General features: G+C 40.9%; 1 protein-coding gene across 3 annotated transcripts in view; it reads left to right on the plus strand.

The window, feature by feature from the left end:
* Positions 1 to 20,068, plus strand: part of epha3 (eph receptor A3) — a 147,255-nt gene that overhangs the window by 94,973 nt on the left and 32,214 nt on the right. For all 3 annotated transcript variants that reach the window (XM_054787917.1, XM_054787915.1, XM_054787916.1), the window contains exons 11-15: positions 4,482 to 4,667; positions 10,125 to 10,186; positions 16,227 to 16,436; positions 19,369 to 19,518; positions 19,603 to 19,796. In XM_054787917.1, coding sequence (XP_054643892.1) covers positions 4,482 to 4,667; positions 10,125 to 10,186; positions 16,227 to 16,436; positions 19,369 to 19,518; positions 19,603 to 19,796 — 802 coding nt within the window. The remainder of the gene's footprint in view (positions 1 to 4,481; positions 4,668 to 10,124; positions 10,187 to 16,226; positions 16,437 to 19,368; positions 19,519 to 19,602; positions 19,797 to 20,068) is intronic.

Below are 20,068 nucleotides of genomic sequence, written 5' to 3' on the forward strand. Positions count from 1 at the left end.
ACCAACAACAAAAGCATACTTCAACACACCACTAGTACTTTGTTGCACCACCTCTGGCTTTTATAACAGCTCGCATTCTCAGAGGCATGGACTTAATGAGTGACAAACAGTACTCTTCATCAATCTGGCTCCAACTTTCTCTGATTGCTTTTGCCAGATCAGCTTTGCAGGTTGGACCATTTTCTTCAACTTCTACCACAGATTTTCAATTGGATTGAGATCTGGACTATTTGCAGGCCATGACATTGACCTTATGTGTCTTTCTTCAAGGAATGTTTTCACAGTTTTTGCTCTATGGCAAGATGCATTATCATCCTGAAAAATGATTTCATCATCCCCAAACGCCCTTTCAATTGATGGGATAAGAAAAGTGTCCAAAATGTCAACGTAAACTTGTGCATTTATTGAGCCATCTCCCCAGTGCCTTTACCTGACATGCAGCCCCATATCATCAATGACTGTGGAAATTTGCATGTTTTCTTCAGGCAGTCGTCTTCATAAATCTCATTGGAACGGCACCAAACAAAAGTTCCAGCATCATTACCTTGCCCAATGCAGATTCGCGATTCATCACTGAATATGACTTTCATCCAGTCATCCACAGTCCACGATTGCTTTTCCTTAGCCCATCGTAACCTTGTTTTTTTCTGTTTAGGTGTTAATGATGGCTTTTGTTTAGCTTTCCTGTATGTAAATCCCATTTCCTTTAGGCGGTTTCTTACAGTTCGGTCACAGATGTTGACTCCAGTTTCCTCCCATTTGTTCCTCATTTGTTTTGCTGTGCATTTTCTGTTTTCAAGACATATTGCTTTAAGTTTTCTGTCTTGACGCTTTGATGTCTTCCTTGATCTACCAGTATGCTTGCCTTTAACAACCTTCCCATGTTGTTTGTACTTGGTCCAGATTTTAGACACAGCTGACTGTGAACAACCAACATCTTTTGCAACATTGCGTGATGATTTACCTTCTTTAAGAAGTTTGATAATCCTCTCCTTTGTTTCAATTGACATCTCTTGTGTTGGAGCCATGATTCATGTCAGTCTACTTGGTGCAACAGCTCTCCAAGGTGTGATCACTCCTGTTTAACTGCAGACTAACGAGCAGATCTAATCTGATGCAGGTCTTAGTTTTGGGAATGGAAATTTACAGGGTGATTCCATAATTTTTTCCTCAGAATTGAGTGATTCCGTAATTTTTTCCCTCTGATTGGTCTAAAAAGTAACTGTTACTGACTACCACATCTTTTTTTCTTGATTTCTTTTAGTGTTTCTTAAAGCCAAAAGGTTGCCATTTGAAATGACTTTAGTTTTGTGTCATGTCTGTGATCTGTTTTTTTTTCTACAAATTTAAACAACTGAATGAACATCCTCCGAGACTGGTGATTCCATAATTTTTGCCAGGGGTTGTATATGGTGTATGTAGTAGTATATAGTACAGTGTCACCTGTACAGTCTCGGTTTTCATACAATATAGTCGTCCTACACAATATCATAGTTTGATTATCCTTCCTTTGCTGTATTGGATATATTTATCAGAAATGAACTGCTGTTTCCTGGTAGTCTATGGTTTATTATTAACTAAAACACATTCAAATACAAGTGATATGTAGTATTCTGGTCACTAGGCAGCAGCACAAAACATTGATGAGACATTATCGAACATTACATTAGCTTAACACTGCATGAAGTCATAAAGTCAGCCATGACATGTCTGACATGATAGAGTGAAGAAAGGTTATCCTCCCATTCTGTGTGGAAGTGGTACGTTTTTGGTTTCTTAAGTTTAGAAGATATAAATTTGAGGCTCGCTGGTTAGCTCGCTAGCTTGCCCTAGCTTCCGGTAACTACAAAACTATTGAATATATTAAAGTATTAGTGGAAATTCATTTATCGTGGTCGAGTCTGGAATCAATTAACCACTACAAGCGAGGGACAACTGTATTGCGCTTAATAAACTAATCCGGGATGAATTCATTGGATGTACATTAGTCCCTCCGGGAAAAATTGCCTCAGTTTTCATACATTTTGATTTTTGTCATTAACTTGTTCCAAAAGGTCAGACGAAAACTCAAATGTATGAAAAGACTCTTTGCAAGGCACTTTTCCTCATAGGAAATAATGTAAATCCAGTTAATCCATCCCGGTCTAGTTTGTTAAGTGCAATATTGCATATAAACCGAGACAGTGTAAAAATCCAACTGTTTTAAACAGGTCAACTAGATGTTCTTGACAATCAGCGATTGGATGTTAAAAAACAGAACATGTTTTTTTTTCCCATCAAAGTGAGATACCTTCTTTTCTTAGAACAGGAAGTGAGCGTACCTAATGAAGTCTTATTAAACCGAGATCTCCACTTTCTCAAGGTGACCGCAGAAAGCGCTCCTTTGCCCTGGCTGGTCTGTTCACTGCTGGATAGAACCGAGCAGGGAAGAAAAGGCATGATGTTGGTATTTAGACAGGTTGTAATTAGTCTGCCTTAAATTATTCCAGACCCTTTTGCTTCAAGTCCAGATTTTGACCCATGCTCTGTGAGCCAGAGTTGCAGTGGGAAATTATAGTATGAGCCAGAAAGAGCGAGAGATCTGCAAATGTCTTAGCTCTGACATCACCTTGCGCTCCATATGCATATAGTGTATATTGTAGTGCACGCATTCTTGATCCGCTTGTCTAAAGCCGGGCCAAATCCCTGTAGCCAGCTGCAGCATTGATGGGTGCATTTGAAGCATGCAGCCTCCACGGACAACCTACTGTACATTGTGCAAAACACACACACACAGACACGCACTCGCACACATGCTGGCACAGGATGAAGTAAACACGCAGATCTAAACACACGGATCCCCTCACCAGCGAGGAATGCTAATCAGAGCATGTTGACTCACCCCGCATCCAGTTGTGCTAACAGACAATAAGGCCATGACAATTAGATGGGAATTATCTCCATTAAGCCTTTTATTTGCATTAATCAGGAACACCCATTGTTAAATGGGTTTACTATGAGATCAGCACATAACAGTTGCCATCTTCAAGATTGTAACTTCTACTACAACACAGTAAATGTTTTTCCAGTAAACCCCAAACACACCATTGCTTGTGCGTTATCATTGGATTAACTTCAACACTCTCGATACTTACATCAGTAGCACATATTAGTATGCATTACATGCTGTGAACAAGCAAAGTGTAGTCCGGGGGTGTTCAACTAAAATGCAAATAGGCCCAGTTATAGAACATTTCCTCAAGCAAAGGTCCGGAACCCCACTTTTCCGCCCCACGCAAGAAAAAAAAAAAAGTTGAGAACCACTGACCTACAGGATCAGGATTTGGATGCATTGCTCATATTGAGCTCTCAGGCTGCTTATTTTCTGTGACCTCAGTTCAGACTTGAATGGGTGTGTTTGGTCCAAAACGTTGTGTTTTGTCTCATAGTGGTGTTTCACACACACTTTTTATGAGTGCCACGGCATTATGACACAAACTGTTTTTGTGCTTCCCAAAAAGAACAATGAACGTAAATGAGTCTGTCCGTTCAGGGGTTGAAAGCTTTCCTTTTGCTGTCCAAGTTTCTCTTCTAAGAGAGCACCGAGTGTTTTTATTTTTCTGATGTCTCTGGCTCACTCGTCTCTCTGTCCTCTTTTTCCGTATCTCTCACTGCGTATCGCTGTTCTTTCCCCCGTATATCATTTGTCTCTCTGTCCTCTGTCTCTGTGTCACTCCCTATATCTCTTATCTCCCCGTATCGCACTCGTCTCACTGTCCATTCTCTTTGTAAATCTCTCTTGTTTGGCTCTTCTTTCCCCATATCTCACTCGTGTCTCTGTCCTCTCCCTCCAAATGTCTCTCTTGTTTGGCTCTTCTTAACCCGTATCTCACTCATCTCTCTGTCCCCTCTGCCCGTGTGTCTCACTCGGTTGTCTTTTCTTTCCCTGCATCTCACTCATCTTTCTGTTCTCTCCCGCCGTATGTCTGACTAGCTTCTTTCCTTTCCGTGTGTCTCACTCGACTCACTGTCCTCCCTGTTTGTATGTCTCACTTGTTTCTCTGTTTTTTCCTCGTATCGCACTCGTTCTTTCGTTTCACTCACTTCACTTCGCTCCACTTTTGTCTGTCTTTGTATTTGGAGTTGGAATGTTTAGCGCCTGGATGCACAGATTTGCTTGGCTGAGTAGTATCATGTGCGATGGCTTAACGTGCATGCAACTGGTCAGCGGGTTTCTTGATCTGATCAGGCAGTATTGTAAAGTCTAAGAAGCTGCACCGGTCAAAATAGAAATGCCCTTTCAAGAAAAATGACTATAGGTCCAGGTCCGTGGTATCAGGACTCGGACCGCAGTCCACCAGCTAATGATCTGTGATGTAGTGTGTAGCCCACCCAAAGTTTGTACGAGGAAGGAAATCGTTTGAAATTTGCAACAAACCCCGATTAAACTCAAATCCGCACAATTTGACCTTTTCTTACAACTTGAATGGTTTGACTTTTAGGGGAGTTTGGCGAGGTGTGCAGTGGTCGATTGAAGCTGCCCAGCAAGAAGGAGATCTGCGTGGCCATCAAGACCTTAAAAGGAGGATATACAGACAAACAGAGGCGAGACTTCCTCGCTGAGGCGTCAATCATGGGACAGTTTGACCACCCCAACATCATCAGGCTGGAGGGTGTGGTAACACGCAGTAAGTAAAATGTATTCCTCATGATACACAACCAGTTCAAGTCTCTCTTGACCTCACTTGATGACCACGTCGAGGTTTTCCTGTTCAAAATAAAGCGCTTTAGTGGTAAAATGCTGGCTCATTCAGACGGACAGTAGTAGAATATAAGTGGAGAGATCAGATATATGATTTGTATCCACATTCCATGACAGATCTCATCTCTCAGGAGTCTTTTTACTGATTTTGATCTGGAAATGTCTTTGACAAATGGCCCTAAAGTGGCCGACACTTTAGTGAAAAGCGCAGCAGTTTTATCGAATTGCCGTGGTGTAAATCTCTGCAGATCAATGTGCTGTGATCAAAGCTGTGTCCTTAGCGGGCATAAATCCATATCTCTTGCTTGCTCCCCTCTGGGTCTCTTTATAGGACATCATTAGCACACAGAAGGAGTCTTTAAAAAGGAAAGACTGCAAAAAAACGAAATAATGAGTCTGAACTTTGTCGCGGAGAAACATGGCTGGCCTCTATTTTTCCCTGAGGCACGAGTCTTGTTAAGCAGCTTTGCTATATGGTGAATAAAATACCACAAGAGCTTCACTTAATTGTCCTCAATTTTTGCTTTCCCTTTTTTAAGGTCCCTCATTCTAATTCTCTAATTCTCTTGTGTGATCTCAATGTCTTAATTGCGCTCTGCCCTTTTGTAATTCAATCCAGCCGGATTGTCTGACATTTTAGAAAATACTTTTATCCTAAGGAGTCAAATGTAGGCCAAAACCTTAAAAAAAAGTTAAAAATGAATGTTTAAAAGAAACATTTTATGTACAGTGGAACCTTGGTTAGCATCCTTAATCTGTTCCAGAAGGTCCGACTCTAACCGAAACGTACTCTAACCGAATCAGTTTTTCCGATGAAATAATGTAAATCCATTTAATCCATTCCAGAAAGCTAGAAATGTTAACACGAAACAAGTTGTAGTTTTACGTGCTGAAAATGCAAATAAATGAATATAAATGATGAATAAAAGGAATAAATGAACATTTACTACTACTTTTACCTCGACTGAAGACGTGATTGTTAGCAGACGGCAATATGGCAGCGAGATCCACTCGGACAACTCAATATTGTTTCTCACCTTCAAAATGCTGGCACTTGGCCTGTCCTGTCTCCATTGTGGGTTATTTTGCAGCCATGATCAAAAGAGAAGCAGAGCCTTGTGGCATAACTCTGTTCGTTAGCTAAAAAAACTACAGAATCAACCAGTGATGACGTCGTAGAGGGGTGACGGTTCCTCTTTCCACGTATTAGGAAGAGAACAGGAGGCTAACGAGGACATTTTGTGATAAAAATACAGTAAGAACACAGTTGGACTCACACATTGTATTAATAACACAACAAGACGTGCAACATAATCTAAGCTAACGGGAAAATGTACACAAAGCGAGGCTAAATTTTGGCGTGCATTTTTGACATTAACCAGAAAACACACTAACCAGAGTGTACGCTAATCGAGGTTTCACTGTATTTATTTTCAGGTTACTTGCTGGGTAACTTCCTGTTGGAGAAGTGTGTGAGTGAGCTTCCCAGCATGCCTTGCGGGTTATAAGTTAGTATAAAATAGTGGTGTTATGCATGTATATTAGTGTATAAATGTCTATTACGATACCAGCATAGTACCTAGCATAGTACAATTACAGTATGTGTTGCACATGTGTTACTTCTTGTGTTATTTTTGGTTGCGCCGTGCGTGAGGTAGGCATTTAGGGTTCAATAGGTCCTGTTGGTTTGTGATGTGTGAGTAAGGGTGTAAAATATGAGCTGACCCACTGTTTTGGCAAGCATGGAGATCAAATTTAACCAAAATGAGTGCTGCGTGTAACTTTCATATTAATGTTGCACCTTCAAAATGCCACGTTCAATTTGGCTCGGTGCCGCTGGACCTGGTTCAGTGCCGTAAATGTGTTTGTGAGAGAGAGAGTGAGGGGAAACCCTGAACATATGTGCATGAGCTGGAGCAGCCCGGGAGCAAGGCTCAGTTTTAGGTCCATTTGCTCTGCACACACACGGATGCGGGTGATTTATTAAGCTGCTCCTGTTAATTCTTAATAATCCTGAGACTTTCACACTCCATTTACCTCGCTGCTGCTTTTGGCTGATCCACCGGCTGCATATTTTCAGAGAGGCACAAACACACACGGATGTTGTCTGACGCTCACACGCACTCAGTCATCCACACCTGCAGAGCGACACAACAAAGGGACTGCAGGGCCTTTTATCTTTGGTGCCAATCCGAACAGAAAAAGGGGGGAAGCGAAGAGGCCAGAAGACACGAGGGAGGAACCAGGTTGTGTGTTCCACTCGGCTACTATAAAACCTTCCTCTAATAAACACAGTCATCCATCTCCGTGATGTAGGAGTTAGGACAGAGATGTATAAACTATGATTGTAAAAGTAAGCTTTGTGAGTTTATTGAGACAAACTATGTTGCTCAGATGGTTAAACTAGACCATTAAAGTGAAAAAAAGTCACATAAATTAAAGATTTGTAATAAAAAGGGAGGATTGATGTTCTTTTCAGGGCCTCTGCTGCATTATAGTGTTTATTTTTTTATTTTTCATCATTGGCTGAAACTTTTTAGAGATTTTGTTTTGTTTCAAATGGTTTATTTGTTGTAATTTGTAGGATGGCAAAGCTGAGTTTGGGACATAGGTGCCAGAAGCAGGAGCTAGTCTTTTCTGTGTAAAGATTTTGTTTATGTTTTTATTTCACTTCAGAACACAATCTCTGTCTTCAAAATGAAAATAAACAAAGCCAATGTATTTGTAAACTTTGAATTTTGCAGCTTCACTCTGTCATTTTCCATCCATCTATCTTCTATGCCGCTTATCCTCACTAGGGTCACGGATATGCTGGAGCCTATCCCAGCTGACTTTGGGCGATAGGCGGGGGTACACCCTGGACTGGTCGCCAGCCAATCGCAGGGCACATATAGACAAACAACCATTCACACTCACATTCATACCTATGGACAATTTAGAGTCGCCAATTAACCTAATATGCATGTTTTTGGAATGTGGGAGGAAACTGGAGTACCCGGAGAAAACCCACGCACACACGGGGAGAACATGCAAACTCCACACAGAAATGCCCGGCGGAGATTCGAACCCAGGTCCTCCCGATCTCCCCGCTGTGTGGCCAACATGCACAACAATAACAACAAGGAACAATAACCCTTAACACGGGCTACTGGCTGTAACCCACGCCAAACTGAAACTCAACTGTGAACCCACCGACATCACTTCCTGTCCTCCCCCCACAGAGCTCCCCTAGCACCGAAACACATTTACAGCAACACACACAACTACAAGTTGATGTCTTAAATGTTTTAATGTTTTATTGTTTAAAAAATAACACTCCTATAGTCACTTTTATACGTGTATTACCCAATATATTTCACATAATAAGACAAAATATGCATAATACATAATAGAAATGGACATACTGTACATAGACTCACACGTTAGCATTGACAGCATACATGGTGGCTGTCTCAATGTAACGTTCCTGACACCTAGTGGTCAGTGTAGTAGAATGCTACTGCAATGGTGCAGTGAACATTCACATAGGAGCTGCTGTCAGCCACAACTCACGCCAGCCAATGGTATTCTCCACACTGCTAACGATGGTAACACTCAGCAACACACACGCAGATATTACACTTGAGTTATTTCTTATAATTTGTACTAATACAGTATTACTCTGGCATTGCTTTGATTCAATATTACTTTTTCCATTTAAGAGTAAATAGCAATTCGTAGTATTGAAGGGGAATTTTTTGACACAGCTCCCTTTGTGTCTGCCTATATTGCGTAATGGGCCAGCCGGCTCTAGTTACAGGCTATAGAATTCTGTGTAACCTTACACCAGAATAAATATATATATATATAAAACTCAAATGACATCTCAGTTCCTCAAATCGTAACTTGTGTGTCTGTGTCTGTTTCTATTTGTGACAACACATCGCATGACAATAAATATACACTCCCTCGTTGAACATAAAACATTTGAAGAGGCCAGCGTATGTGGCTTATGTGGTTTAGGCTGGCATATGTGACATGCTGCTCAAACAGTAATTGATATCAGATCAGTTCGGTTGCATTCTGCTTTGATTTAATGAAAGCAATCAATCATTACTACCATGTGAATATAACGTGTTTTATTGGGGGTAATAGATTTGTTACATTTAACAACCAGTTTCACCACTGGTGTCACACAACCTTCTTCGTGATCCAGATGTGAGGGAAGTTCACACGAGACGTGGAAAGACAGACGAGTCACATTCATCAGGATAAAACGGAGACGAAGCATATGGCTGGTGGCAAGTCAAGAGTGAAGCACAGAGAACAAAGCCATCTGTGACACAAACAAGGCCTGACACCAGGCCTGCTGATTTAACAACGGCTGATTTAAAAGATGCTTAAAACGATTGTTTTTCCTCTGTAGCAAACCCCGTGGTGGCTGCAGTTTGATCAACTACAGATGACAACAGGCTGTATGGATTTACACTGAAGTAAAGATGTCACTCCTTGACAGCTGACCTGGTGGAGCTCCTAAAAATTATGACTAGTTTGGATAACCAGCATCACCCCTCAGTGACAAGCGGCGACCCAAATTGCAGACATTCTCAAATATCTTATATTTAAAGAGACGGTTACGCGGCTGCCTAGATCATTGTGGGTGGAAGTCCCCTAGGCAAAATAACGTGACCTGCAGCGGTGAGACACGGTCTCTCTCCTTATGGCACACTCTTCTCCGGCAGGTATCTGCAGCTGTGTGTTGCCTCCCACTAAAGTTTGACAAAGTTGCCTGTAAACATGGCACTCACCCTGTGGCGGCGTAGCAAATGAATAGAACAGAGAAGAGCGCGAGGTGCATTCACGGACATTGGGTGGTTACATTTTTTTTTCTTTCATTTCCTTAGTCTTCCATGAAAGCATGCGTGGTTTTTTTTGGCATGTGGGAGGAAACCAGAGTACCCGGAGAAAACCCACGCACGCACGCACGGGGAGAACACATGCATGTTAGGTTAACTGGCGACTCTAAATTGTCCATAGGTATGAATGTGAGTGTGAATGGTTGTTTGTCTATATGTGCCCTGCGATTGGCTGGGGACCAGTGCAGGGTGTACCCCGCCTCTTGCCCAGTCAGCTGGGATCGGATACAGCACACCCCCGAGACTCTAATGCGGATAAGCGGCATAGAAAAAGGATGGATGGATGGAATCAGGAAAGCAGTTCTATTATCTTTGTAGCAAAACAAGACAGCGACTTTTCCAAGATGTTGTGGACCAAACCACATTCAACCGTTCATATTGATTACTTGACTAGTTGAAACAACACACTTCAGATTAATTGACCCAGAAACAAACAAAAACCAAAAACTGAGATACTAATGTACTTAAAATGTCCTCTTCTTTCGCAGGTAAGCCTGTCATGATCGTCACAGAATACATGGAGAATGGGTCACTGGACAGCTTTTTGAGGGTGAGTGCATATCTGGAATTATTCACTACAATCGAGGCACATTTCAGACCAATGGTGGTTAGGATTCCACATCTGATAAAGCTCAACGTCATAACTCTTCTTAAAAAGTGCAGTAGTTAAGCCAGGGGACTCCCAACTTTCATCACAAGTACAGATACTTTGACAAAAAGAAAGGCGAGGTGAGGGATTTGTGTTTTATTTCCAGTATGACTGCAAAATTTTAATTGTATTTTAGTTACAAAGCAGATCTCCAGTCAGTCATTGTCTTTATGTTAGGTAATTTGTCCTTAAACAAAGGTATGATATCTGAACTGAACAGGCGGCGTGCTACATGCTACCTGTACTGCTATCACCATTCTGCATTTGAGTTTTCCTCCCCCATTTTTCACCTGACAGTACTTGTGTTTTCAGTTATGGCTGAATTAAGCACAGACATTTGGTAATTCTCTCTTCAAATATTATCCTCAAAGTCATTTTGATGGTACACTGGCTCACAATAAGTAGAATCACATCATCGAGAAACCACATCACTACTTCAGATGTTCAAGAGCTCTTGGACCAGCCCAGACATCTCTTCTGTTGTGTTTTGCACAAATGTGACGGCGAAACTATCATAGCATTATGTATCCACGCCAAAAAGTTCTGTTCTGTTTAGGACATAAATATGAATCACCTTCTATAACGTTCGACCTGTGTGTCAATAAAGAAATGTAGGTTTACTGCTGTTAATTTCATTTTACTATCGTGGCCTAAAAGTCAATTAGACCTCACAAGTGTAGGGGAAGACCTGGAGCAGGGGAAAAAAAAATAATTGAGGTTAAGCAAGGTTACATGAGCTAACTTCCCACATCTGTTATTTCAAACTATGAGTCAGGCGACATGATGCTTTCTTTCTTTAGTCAATGTCAAATGGAACGCAATAAAGCAATTTGCAGCCAGACAGCGGTGACTTTGCTTACAGCATGGCTCATTAAGCAGCTACCTGGTCTAATTCAGAAAGCATGCAAAAACACAGTGATGTTGATGTTATTATCTGCTTTTTTCCAGTAATACTTCCTATTCTTGTGTTTTTTTTTAACTTATTAAAACATTAAGAACAGTGCCTGTAACTGTATTATCTTCTCTTTCGACTTCTCCATTCAGAGTTTGCTACAGTGGATCATGTTTCTAACCGTTTTGATGTCTTTCCTGACGCCACTGCGTAGAAGGCAAAATTAGGGATGTGTCGTTATGGCACCGTGTCGGGCCGAAAAACTAAGTAGTTATTGTTGCCTCATTTTGGTACTAAATGAATGCAGACCTGCAACAATTGCTTGCAAGTAACGTCTCATAAGTAACACAGCGTCCCGACAAAGACACCCAGATTCTGACGCTCTTTTTAAACTCTTTTGCGGACCTTAACACGCCAACAGCAGCACTCAATTCCAACACTGGAAACTCGCACACGTTTCTCCGCCGTGCCCCACACACAAGTTGTGCATAAAGGGCAGAAGTGGCGATGCGTACTAATACGGGGTATTGTTATGGCAACGATGCCGATGTAAAAGGTAGTAACCGGACTGACAAACTAAGGAACTATCGGTGCCTCATTTTGGTGCTAAATGAATGCCGACTCAGGCAACTGCCCGAAGTGCTTAAAGGTGATATTGTGGAAGTAATGTCTTATAATTAATGCAGCGTCCCGACAAAGACACACAGAGTCTGACAGACTATGTGAACTTTATTACCGACTTTAACACGGCAACAGGAGAGCTCAATTCCAACACGGTAAATTTGCACACATTTCTCCGTTGCGCTTCACACGAACACTCAACACAATTTGTGTATAAAAGGTGGAAGTAGGTATGCATACCAAAACTATGGCACAGAAGTAGCTACTGGTGCCTCATTTTGGTGCTAAATGAATGCCGACTTAGCTAACTGATTGAAGTGTTGAATGTGATACTGAGTAACGTCTTATAAGTAATGCAACATCTCGACAAGACACCCAGTCTGACTCTCTTTTTAAGGTTTATTACCAACCTTAACACACCAACAGCAGCGCTTAATTCCGACACGGTAAAATTTTAATTAGTATAGTAATGTATATATAAATTAGTATTCTGTTCAACTCACACAATTCCGTAAAAATTCAAATACTGTTCAGACACCGTCTAAGCACAGACAGAGTTTCAACCCAACCAACCCGAGGCAGAATTGTGTTCACTACATCAGTGGTCCCCAACCTTTTTTGACCCACGGACCGGCTTGAGTTCCCACAACACTCCCGCAGACCGGGGGGATGTTCGTCCATTATAGCGATCTAATTGATCTTATTTATTATGTATTGTGTAAAACTAAGACATGAACAACGTCAAATTAAAAGCACAAAATGAATGCAGACCCACCATCCACCAGTACAAGCCTGGAGTTTGTTTTCCAGAGATGATTATATCGCTGTTTGACGTGTGTGGTAAAAGGCAGTGTGCTAGCATGAATTAACTTCAGACAAATGTGCACATTAGCACTCAGTAAGTCATCAAAACTTACCTTTATGCATTCCCACATAGTATCAGCATTTGACACCAAATATGAGGTGAAAGAAAAATGGTAAAAATACAGTAGTATTCTATCTGTGCGGCATGAGAGAAAGTTAGCACACGCACGATGGGGCGTTCAGGGGCCGTCGCACAAAGTGGGACAGGTCGCCGCTTGCAACAAACAACATATAAATGCCAAAACTATGCGATTTGTAACTGTATATTGTTTTTTAAATAAAATAATGGCCCTTATTTCCAAAATTGATATGCATTTGCATAAAATTTGATGTAGTTGTTCACAAGTGTATTTTTTTATTTATCATTGCACCTGAAAGCTTCTCACATTCCGGTTCGGCCCCACCAATGGACCGTTACAGGGCCGCGGCCTAGTGGTTGGGGACCCCTGCACTACATAATCAACGAATCCTTGAACTGAGTTCATGACTGATTATTGTGTTCTTCCATGACTTCTCAGACTCGCATAGACTTTTCTGGAAGTCCCCTTGCTCCTTCAACCACCAACCCATGTCTCTAGATTGTGTCCCCATTACATCCACATATTCATCATACTGGGAGGGACTTTTTTTGTATTTTTACCATGTCTCTGCTACTTAAAAAGGAGTTGACCTGCCTCACTGAAATTAGTCAAAGCATGAGAGCCAAGTCATAACAGTGACATCAAAGCTGGTAGACTCATGTTTTAGCCCTTTTCCACATGTCTGCACTGCATCATAGTTCATCCTGGAGGAGTAGCTGTTGTTTGCTGGCATGTTTCCCAAGGCCTGCACTTCATCTCTGTAGATGTCTCACATGCGCACACACACACAAACACACACACAAATTCATAGGTTATGCATTATAACATATGTCTGATTCTGGAAAGCTTTGAAGTGACTATGCCAGGTGGTCTGGCCACTAACTGCTCCTGTCGAAATGAGAGGGGTCAAGTTAGGTTTATAAGTAAACAAAAAACAAAATGAAATACTCCTTTTGCACTTAGCCTGAAAAGGATGTGCTCTCACAAGCACAGACAAAACATTTCCACAAACCTTCAGAGTTTTAGTCATATGCTAAAATTGACTGCCCGACATTACTCCCTTTTATGACAAACTTCCTGCGTTTGTATCTTTCTCCCATCCAGCAGAAAATCACGGAAAATATAAAACTACTCATAAACCGGTGAAGACCATGGCAAACAGAAAGTATATTTCTTGTGTCCTGTGACTTGGGTGCTGAAACCGTTTGCAAAAGTTCTGTAGCAGCCCATTAAATTGCTTACTACTTACAAAATGTGTTGGGAATGAATAGACAAAAAGATCGTAAAAACAGTCGACCGGCGGAGAACCCGAAAGACCACAAGCAATAGATACTTCTGTAAAAATGTCTATTTTTGACGCACGACTCGCGCCACCCCCCCCAAAACCTTCCTGCTATGAGTTCACCTTTCCGCAAGTTTCGTGGCCGGATTGACTGTCAAAGCTAGCGCTTCCATAGCCAAACTTTTGGTGCTTTTAATGCTTGATGAAAAAACATTACAGTATCAGTGAAGCATAAAGACAAATGTGGGCTTTCCAGCAGTGGTATGCTGTACATTTTGCCTGTATTATCACATATTTATATATTATTACCGACTTATGGTGGATGAGATGGCTAGTTTTCAATAAAAAAAAATGCAATATTTCCGATTCTGATCCCAATTCCTTGTTTCCATTCCAGTCCCTAACTATTCTCAATTCCGATTCTTTTAAGAAAAAGTTAAGGGTTCTAGCCAGAGTTCTTTTTGGATGAAATGTCTGAAGTTCTCCATGAATTTTTTAATTATATGAACTTTTTGTGAACTTTACTGTGCATTTCTCACAGAGCTGTTTTCAACCAGGACATAAATATCAAACCATTGAACTTGTATATAAATATTATGAAGTTTCTTCCCACAGGAGTACACTTCCCCAAAAGATCTGGTCTACTGCCTGCCTAACGTTAGCGTTAACATTGGGTCATTTGTCCATGAAAAAGTACATGGGCTAACATTAGCTGGATATTGGAGTTGACTCACCGTATTAGCAGTGGTATAATTTGTTTGTTGCTTCAATGTTGGCATAAGACAGATGCAATTTATTGTTTTATTTGATTTTTGAAATACAGGGCACTATTATTTCTACACCACGAATCTGTAGGTTTTTAATCATGTTGGTCATGCACCCTCCTTCACGCGACACAATTGTGTTGCAAATGTTTCTTTTTTTTGTTTATTTGTTTACTGAAGTTCAGCAAACTTTTGAGTGCCGCCACACACGGTTCCTGCAACATTGGTGTCCACAGACTTCTTCTTTGTTGGTGTTCGGTGGCTATTTTTTCTGGTCCTCGAAATGAGAACTCAAAATTAAAACGTTTGAAAACATTTTCCCATCGATGGTCAAGACTCAATGTCCAACACGCCCGTGAATTCTGAATCACAAAAGTGCCAGGATCCACGGCATACACGTCCATATAGTCTTACATTTACATTTAGTGTAAGTACAATTGCCATTTGTCCTAATACTTGTGTATGTGTGTCAAACTTTTTCCACCAAGGGTCGCATACCAAAAAATGGTCATATGCTGGGGCCACTTTTACATTTAAAAATGTAAAAACCATGTCTAATAGAAATGCAGAAGTGTTTTTGATATTAAAAAAAAAAAAAACTGCCTGCACTTCAGCTTTGTGTAATTGGTAACGAAACATAGTAAGAACTTTTTCTTATGTTTTTCTTGTTTTTCCTTTTTGTTTTTACAAATATTGCTGCTTTCCTCTTGTACATTTTTTTTTGGACTATTAGGTGGTTATTTTCGTAATATTTTTACTCCATTATCATAATATTATTTGGCTTTTGTCCAACTTAATTTTCCTAAAATTGCAATTTAATTCTTTGTTTTGTTTGTTTCTAATATTATTACGACTTTTTAAATTATTGCATAGTTTCGTTTTTTAATATTTCAGCTTCTATTAATTGTCTTTATTATTATTACTTTATTTTAATATTTTTATTCCTATACAATTACTACAAATTTTTCATTTTTTAATTTTACTGTTTTTTTTCTTGTTGTGGCTGTATTTTTAGAATGTGCTGAGGGCCAATAAAAAAACAGCCGCCAGCCGTAAATGGCCTCCGGGCCACACTTTGGACACCCCTGATGTAGTACATGTATTGCTTTTATTTCAGTGTCTTGTTTAATAAATAGACAGATATGCTTTGCCTTAATAAACTTCATTGAGACACTGATCAAATGAATAACAATAACTATAAGACAATATTTCCCTGATTTCCTTCATAATTCCGCAAGGAGCTGTGTGGAACTTCTGGGGTTAACCTTTGACTTAAGATGTGGAACAAAATGTCAAAGGTGCCTGTTTAAAGGTTACTACAAGAGTGGTTTTATTTAATGCAAATTGCTGAAAGGTCAGAGTTGTGGCTCAATGAGAAGTGTGACATTAACTTGCACATATGTTGAATTTTTTCCCCCCTATTTATTTATTTTTTTAGAAACATGACGCCCAGTTTACTGGAATCCAGTTGGTTGGCATGCTGCGTGGCATCGCCTCAGGCATGAAGTATCTGTCAGACATGGGCTACGTTCACAGAGACCTGGCTGCTCGAAACATCTTAGTCAACAGCAACCTGGTGTGTAAAGTGTCAGACTTCGGCTTGTCAAGAGTCCTGGAGGATGACCCCGAGGCCGCTTACACCACGAGGGTAAGCTGAAAACAAACCTGACAGTGAAGTAATTATGTAGGGCATTGCCCTGGGAGCTCCATTTGTGCAATGAACATGCAGTAAAAACGCTGAGGGTAGTAATGGAATGAAAAGAATGAAATGTCTGTGCTATGTTAGTGTGCTTTTCACTTTCACTTTCTCTGGTCCGAATCAGTTGATGGGTTTGGAACCTTGGTACTTTCCCACCTGGTTTAGAGAAAAAAATCCAAGCAAACAGCCATGGACTCAATGTATCTTAACTGGGCATCCTCCAATTGTTTATATACTGTATATGTTCTGTACCATATACAGTGTTCCCTCATTTATCGCGGGTGAAAGGTTCACAAAATAGCCCAGAATATGTGAAATCCACAAAGTTTATGCTTTAAGGCTGTAAAAACCCTCATCATACACTTTATACACTTTTCCCAGACAGGCATTAACATTTTCTCACATTTCGCTCTTGTTTTCGTTTATAATGATCAACCTATTAGGTTGGACACAAGAAATTATTGAGAGACTCAGGCGTATTTCACTCTTCTGACCGTGTGTTGTAGCGTTTTTGTAACCTTGTTAAAATGGTTAATAGCACCCTAAAGCCGGTTAGCTGCTTCTTCTTCTCTTATTGTTTATTGGCGGTTAGCTAGTTTGCTAGCCACCATCGACCACAACAGGAAACAGCATGAAGGAGATTGATTGACAATGGTCTACAGCCAATCAGGACGCAGAACACAATGTGCGGGTTCTCCCTTAGCCAATCAAGACTGTTGTGGCTCGCACAGGCACATAAACACAAACAGAAACGAGGTGAGGGGCCATCTTTACCCCAGCTGCACACGTCTTCAACTCTAACATGAGTATACAACGCCCTCTACTGGTAGCAATAGTAAATGCAATAACAGACACATACAACAGAGCACCGATAGATCTCTCTAATACAGAAGGACACAGAACACAATGCGCGTTCATATGCTGTTAAAAAAAAAACATGCAAAATTGCACTTTAAAAAAATCAGTGAAACAGTGAGTCCGCAAAAGGTGAACCGCAATGTGAACACTGTACGCGGAACCTTGGTTAGCGTCATAAATCCATTCCAAAAGGTGCTAGTCTAGCCACAACATTGAACGGTTAAAATGTTGACCCACCAAAATGTATAGTTCATATAAAAATTGCACCTTTTTGCAAAATCTACCCTTTAAGATAGAAAATTAATATTGAATAATGTTGGCATAAAAGTCACTGGCTTGTGCGTATTTATGCTGGAACTAACACAAATGATCCGCCAATCATTGACTGGCATCCCACTTAACAGTACCAGCGGGCCTGGCATGCAGCAGATTCGCAGCTGTGTTATTTTGCAGCATGTGTGTGGTCATTTTCATCACAGGATAATGTGGTCTAGACTGTTCGTAAACATGCTGTAATTTGCCAGCCAAAGATTGCTTGTCAAATAAACACGGTGCCATTTGCCTTTCTACTGGAAATACAGAATGGGAAATGATAAAACACAATAATAAACCGCCTCATGCCGCAGTAAGTGACAATGCTCCAAATATACTAATAGATTCATGCGATATCCATTAGGCAAAATATGTTTCCTGATTATATTGTGGGTTTTATGTGATGTATCAGGCATTTGAAGTCGGGGATCGAGTTTTACGTCTGTATTTCATCTAATATTATGTTTAATATTATAATGCACATGTGTATGCAATTTTGTGTGCGTCGTATACATGCCCCTGTATTTCCTTGGGCAGTAGAAGTGTGTGTTGGTGTAGGGCGACGTGTGTGACTACACACCGCCACGCGTGAACTGACTAGACTTGGCCGATGACTTTTGTTGGTTTTGGCTGCCATGCGCCTTCCTCCCTCAGCTCCATTTTCCTCATTTTGTCCTGTTCCTCAGTGAAATGACAAATGAAGTCGACATTGCAATGGGAAAGCTGCAGGAAACTTTGTATTATGTTTGGAAAGATATATTTTTTAAGAAAATATTTTAGTACAGTTATTTTTGCAATGTAATGTATACGAACTAAAGCTGATAAGATGTGACTCAGCGGCTTCTTGAGGCACATGAGGGAGGTTTCACTGCTAGTCTTCTGGCAGAAGAACGACTGTGTGTTTAGCGTGCACTATACGGACGAACGTCTTGACACAGTGTTAGCCAATCAGATGTGGCAGAAAACCTCTTCGTTTCATCTAAATCTTAATTCACTCATGTGGAAACAGCATGAGTGTGCCCAAGTGTGCAAAGGAAGGTCCGTAAATGCATGGTTAGATAAGTTTGGTATGGAAAAACTTGAATGCCCCATGCAGAGCCACAGTGCCTTTCAACGACACATTGGACGGGTGAGCTTTTCACTTATTTAGGCGACATCCAAACACAGCATTTTGGAATCTTGGTGCCAACTGCCAGACATAATTGAGCTGTAAAATCATTTTGGATTAATAATTTAAAGGCAGGGGCAAAACAGTCGGTAATACATGGTTTTACTCCTGGTATTCCGGTTTCCCTCCCACAGTCTTAACCCCTGGCCTTTCTTACTGCCTCTTATGTGTGTGTCTAGGTGGGTCATACGGCATTGTAAAGCTCAGATTGTTGAGATTGAAATGATGTACTGTATTCCAGGAGACAGTTACAACTGTAGGTTCAGTAAACACAAATAGTTCAGTGCTTCTCAAGTAGTGGGGCGGGTCCCACTGGGGGGGGCGTGAAAGGCAGGGAGGACTTTCAATATCAGTGCAGACCTGCCAACATGTCTGATGTTTGTCGTATTCAGCATGCAATTTGACTCTTGTTCATTAGTGATGCACTACACTGCTGATGGGGATGTCATACAACTTCATGTCAAAAAATCCGAACTTTGCCTTTAAGTAGGTTTGGCACAAACTCAATGGACCTTTAATTTCCCCTAACGCTCTGTTTCTCAGGGCGGTAAGATCCCCATCCGATGGACAGCTCCAGAGGCCATTGCTTACAGAAAGTTTACATCATCCAGTGATGCTTGGAGTTACGGCATCGTGCTTTGGGAAGTAATGTCGTATGGTGAACGGCCTTACTGGGAGATGTCCAATCAGGATGTGAGTAGTTTGTAATACGCAGTCACAAAGACAGTCAACTAACTAACATTTATATTTAACTTGTATTCCCCTTCCTCTATCCAGGTGATAAAGGCTGTCGATGAAGGCTATCGCCTTCCACCACCCATGGACTGCCCTGCTACACTTTACCAGCTGATGCTGGACTGTTGGCAGAAGGAAAGAAACAACCGGCCTAAGTTTGAACAGATAGTCAGCATTCTGGATAAACTTATACGCAACCCCGGTAGTCTGAAAATTACAGCCAACACCACATCAAGGTATGCTTATACTTATAACAATGTCTCTGTGTGTGTGTTTGTGTTGTTCAACAGTTTATAACTTTAACTTTCTGGGGGTACCTTCATTGGAAAAAAAACCCAAAAACCAAACAACATACGTTATCTTATATACTGTGTGTCTCGACATAAAAGCTTGACTTCTCATGGCCTTTTCTCTTTCTCCTGTTTACAGTAATCCCCCGTTTGTCGTGGTTAATAGGTTCCAGACCCGACCGTGATGAGTGAATTTCCGCGACTTATTTATGTCAAAT

Source organism: Dunckerocampus dactyliophorus, chromosome 9 (assembly GCF_027744805.1).
Source record: "Dunckerocampus dactyliophorus isolate RoL2022-P2 chromosome 9, RoL_Ddac_1.1, whole genome shotgun sequence".
NCBI classification, from domain to species: domain Eukaryota; kingdom Metazoa; phylum Chordata; class Actinopteri; order Syngnathiformes; family Syngnathidae; genus Dunckerocampus; species Dunckerocampus dactyliophorus.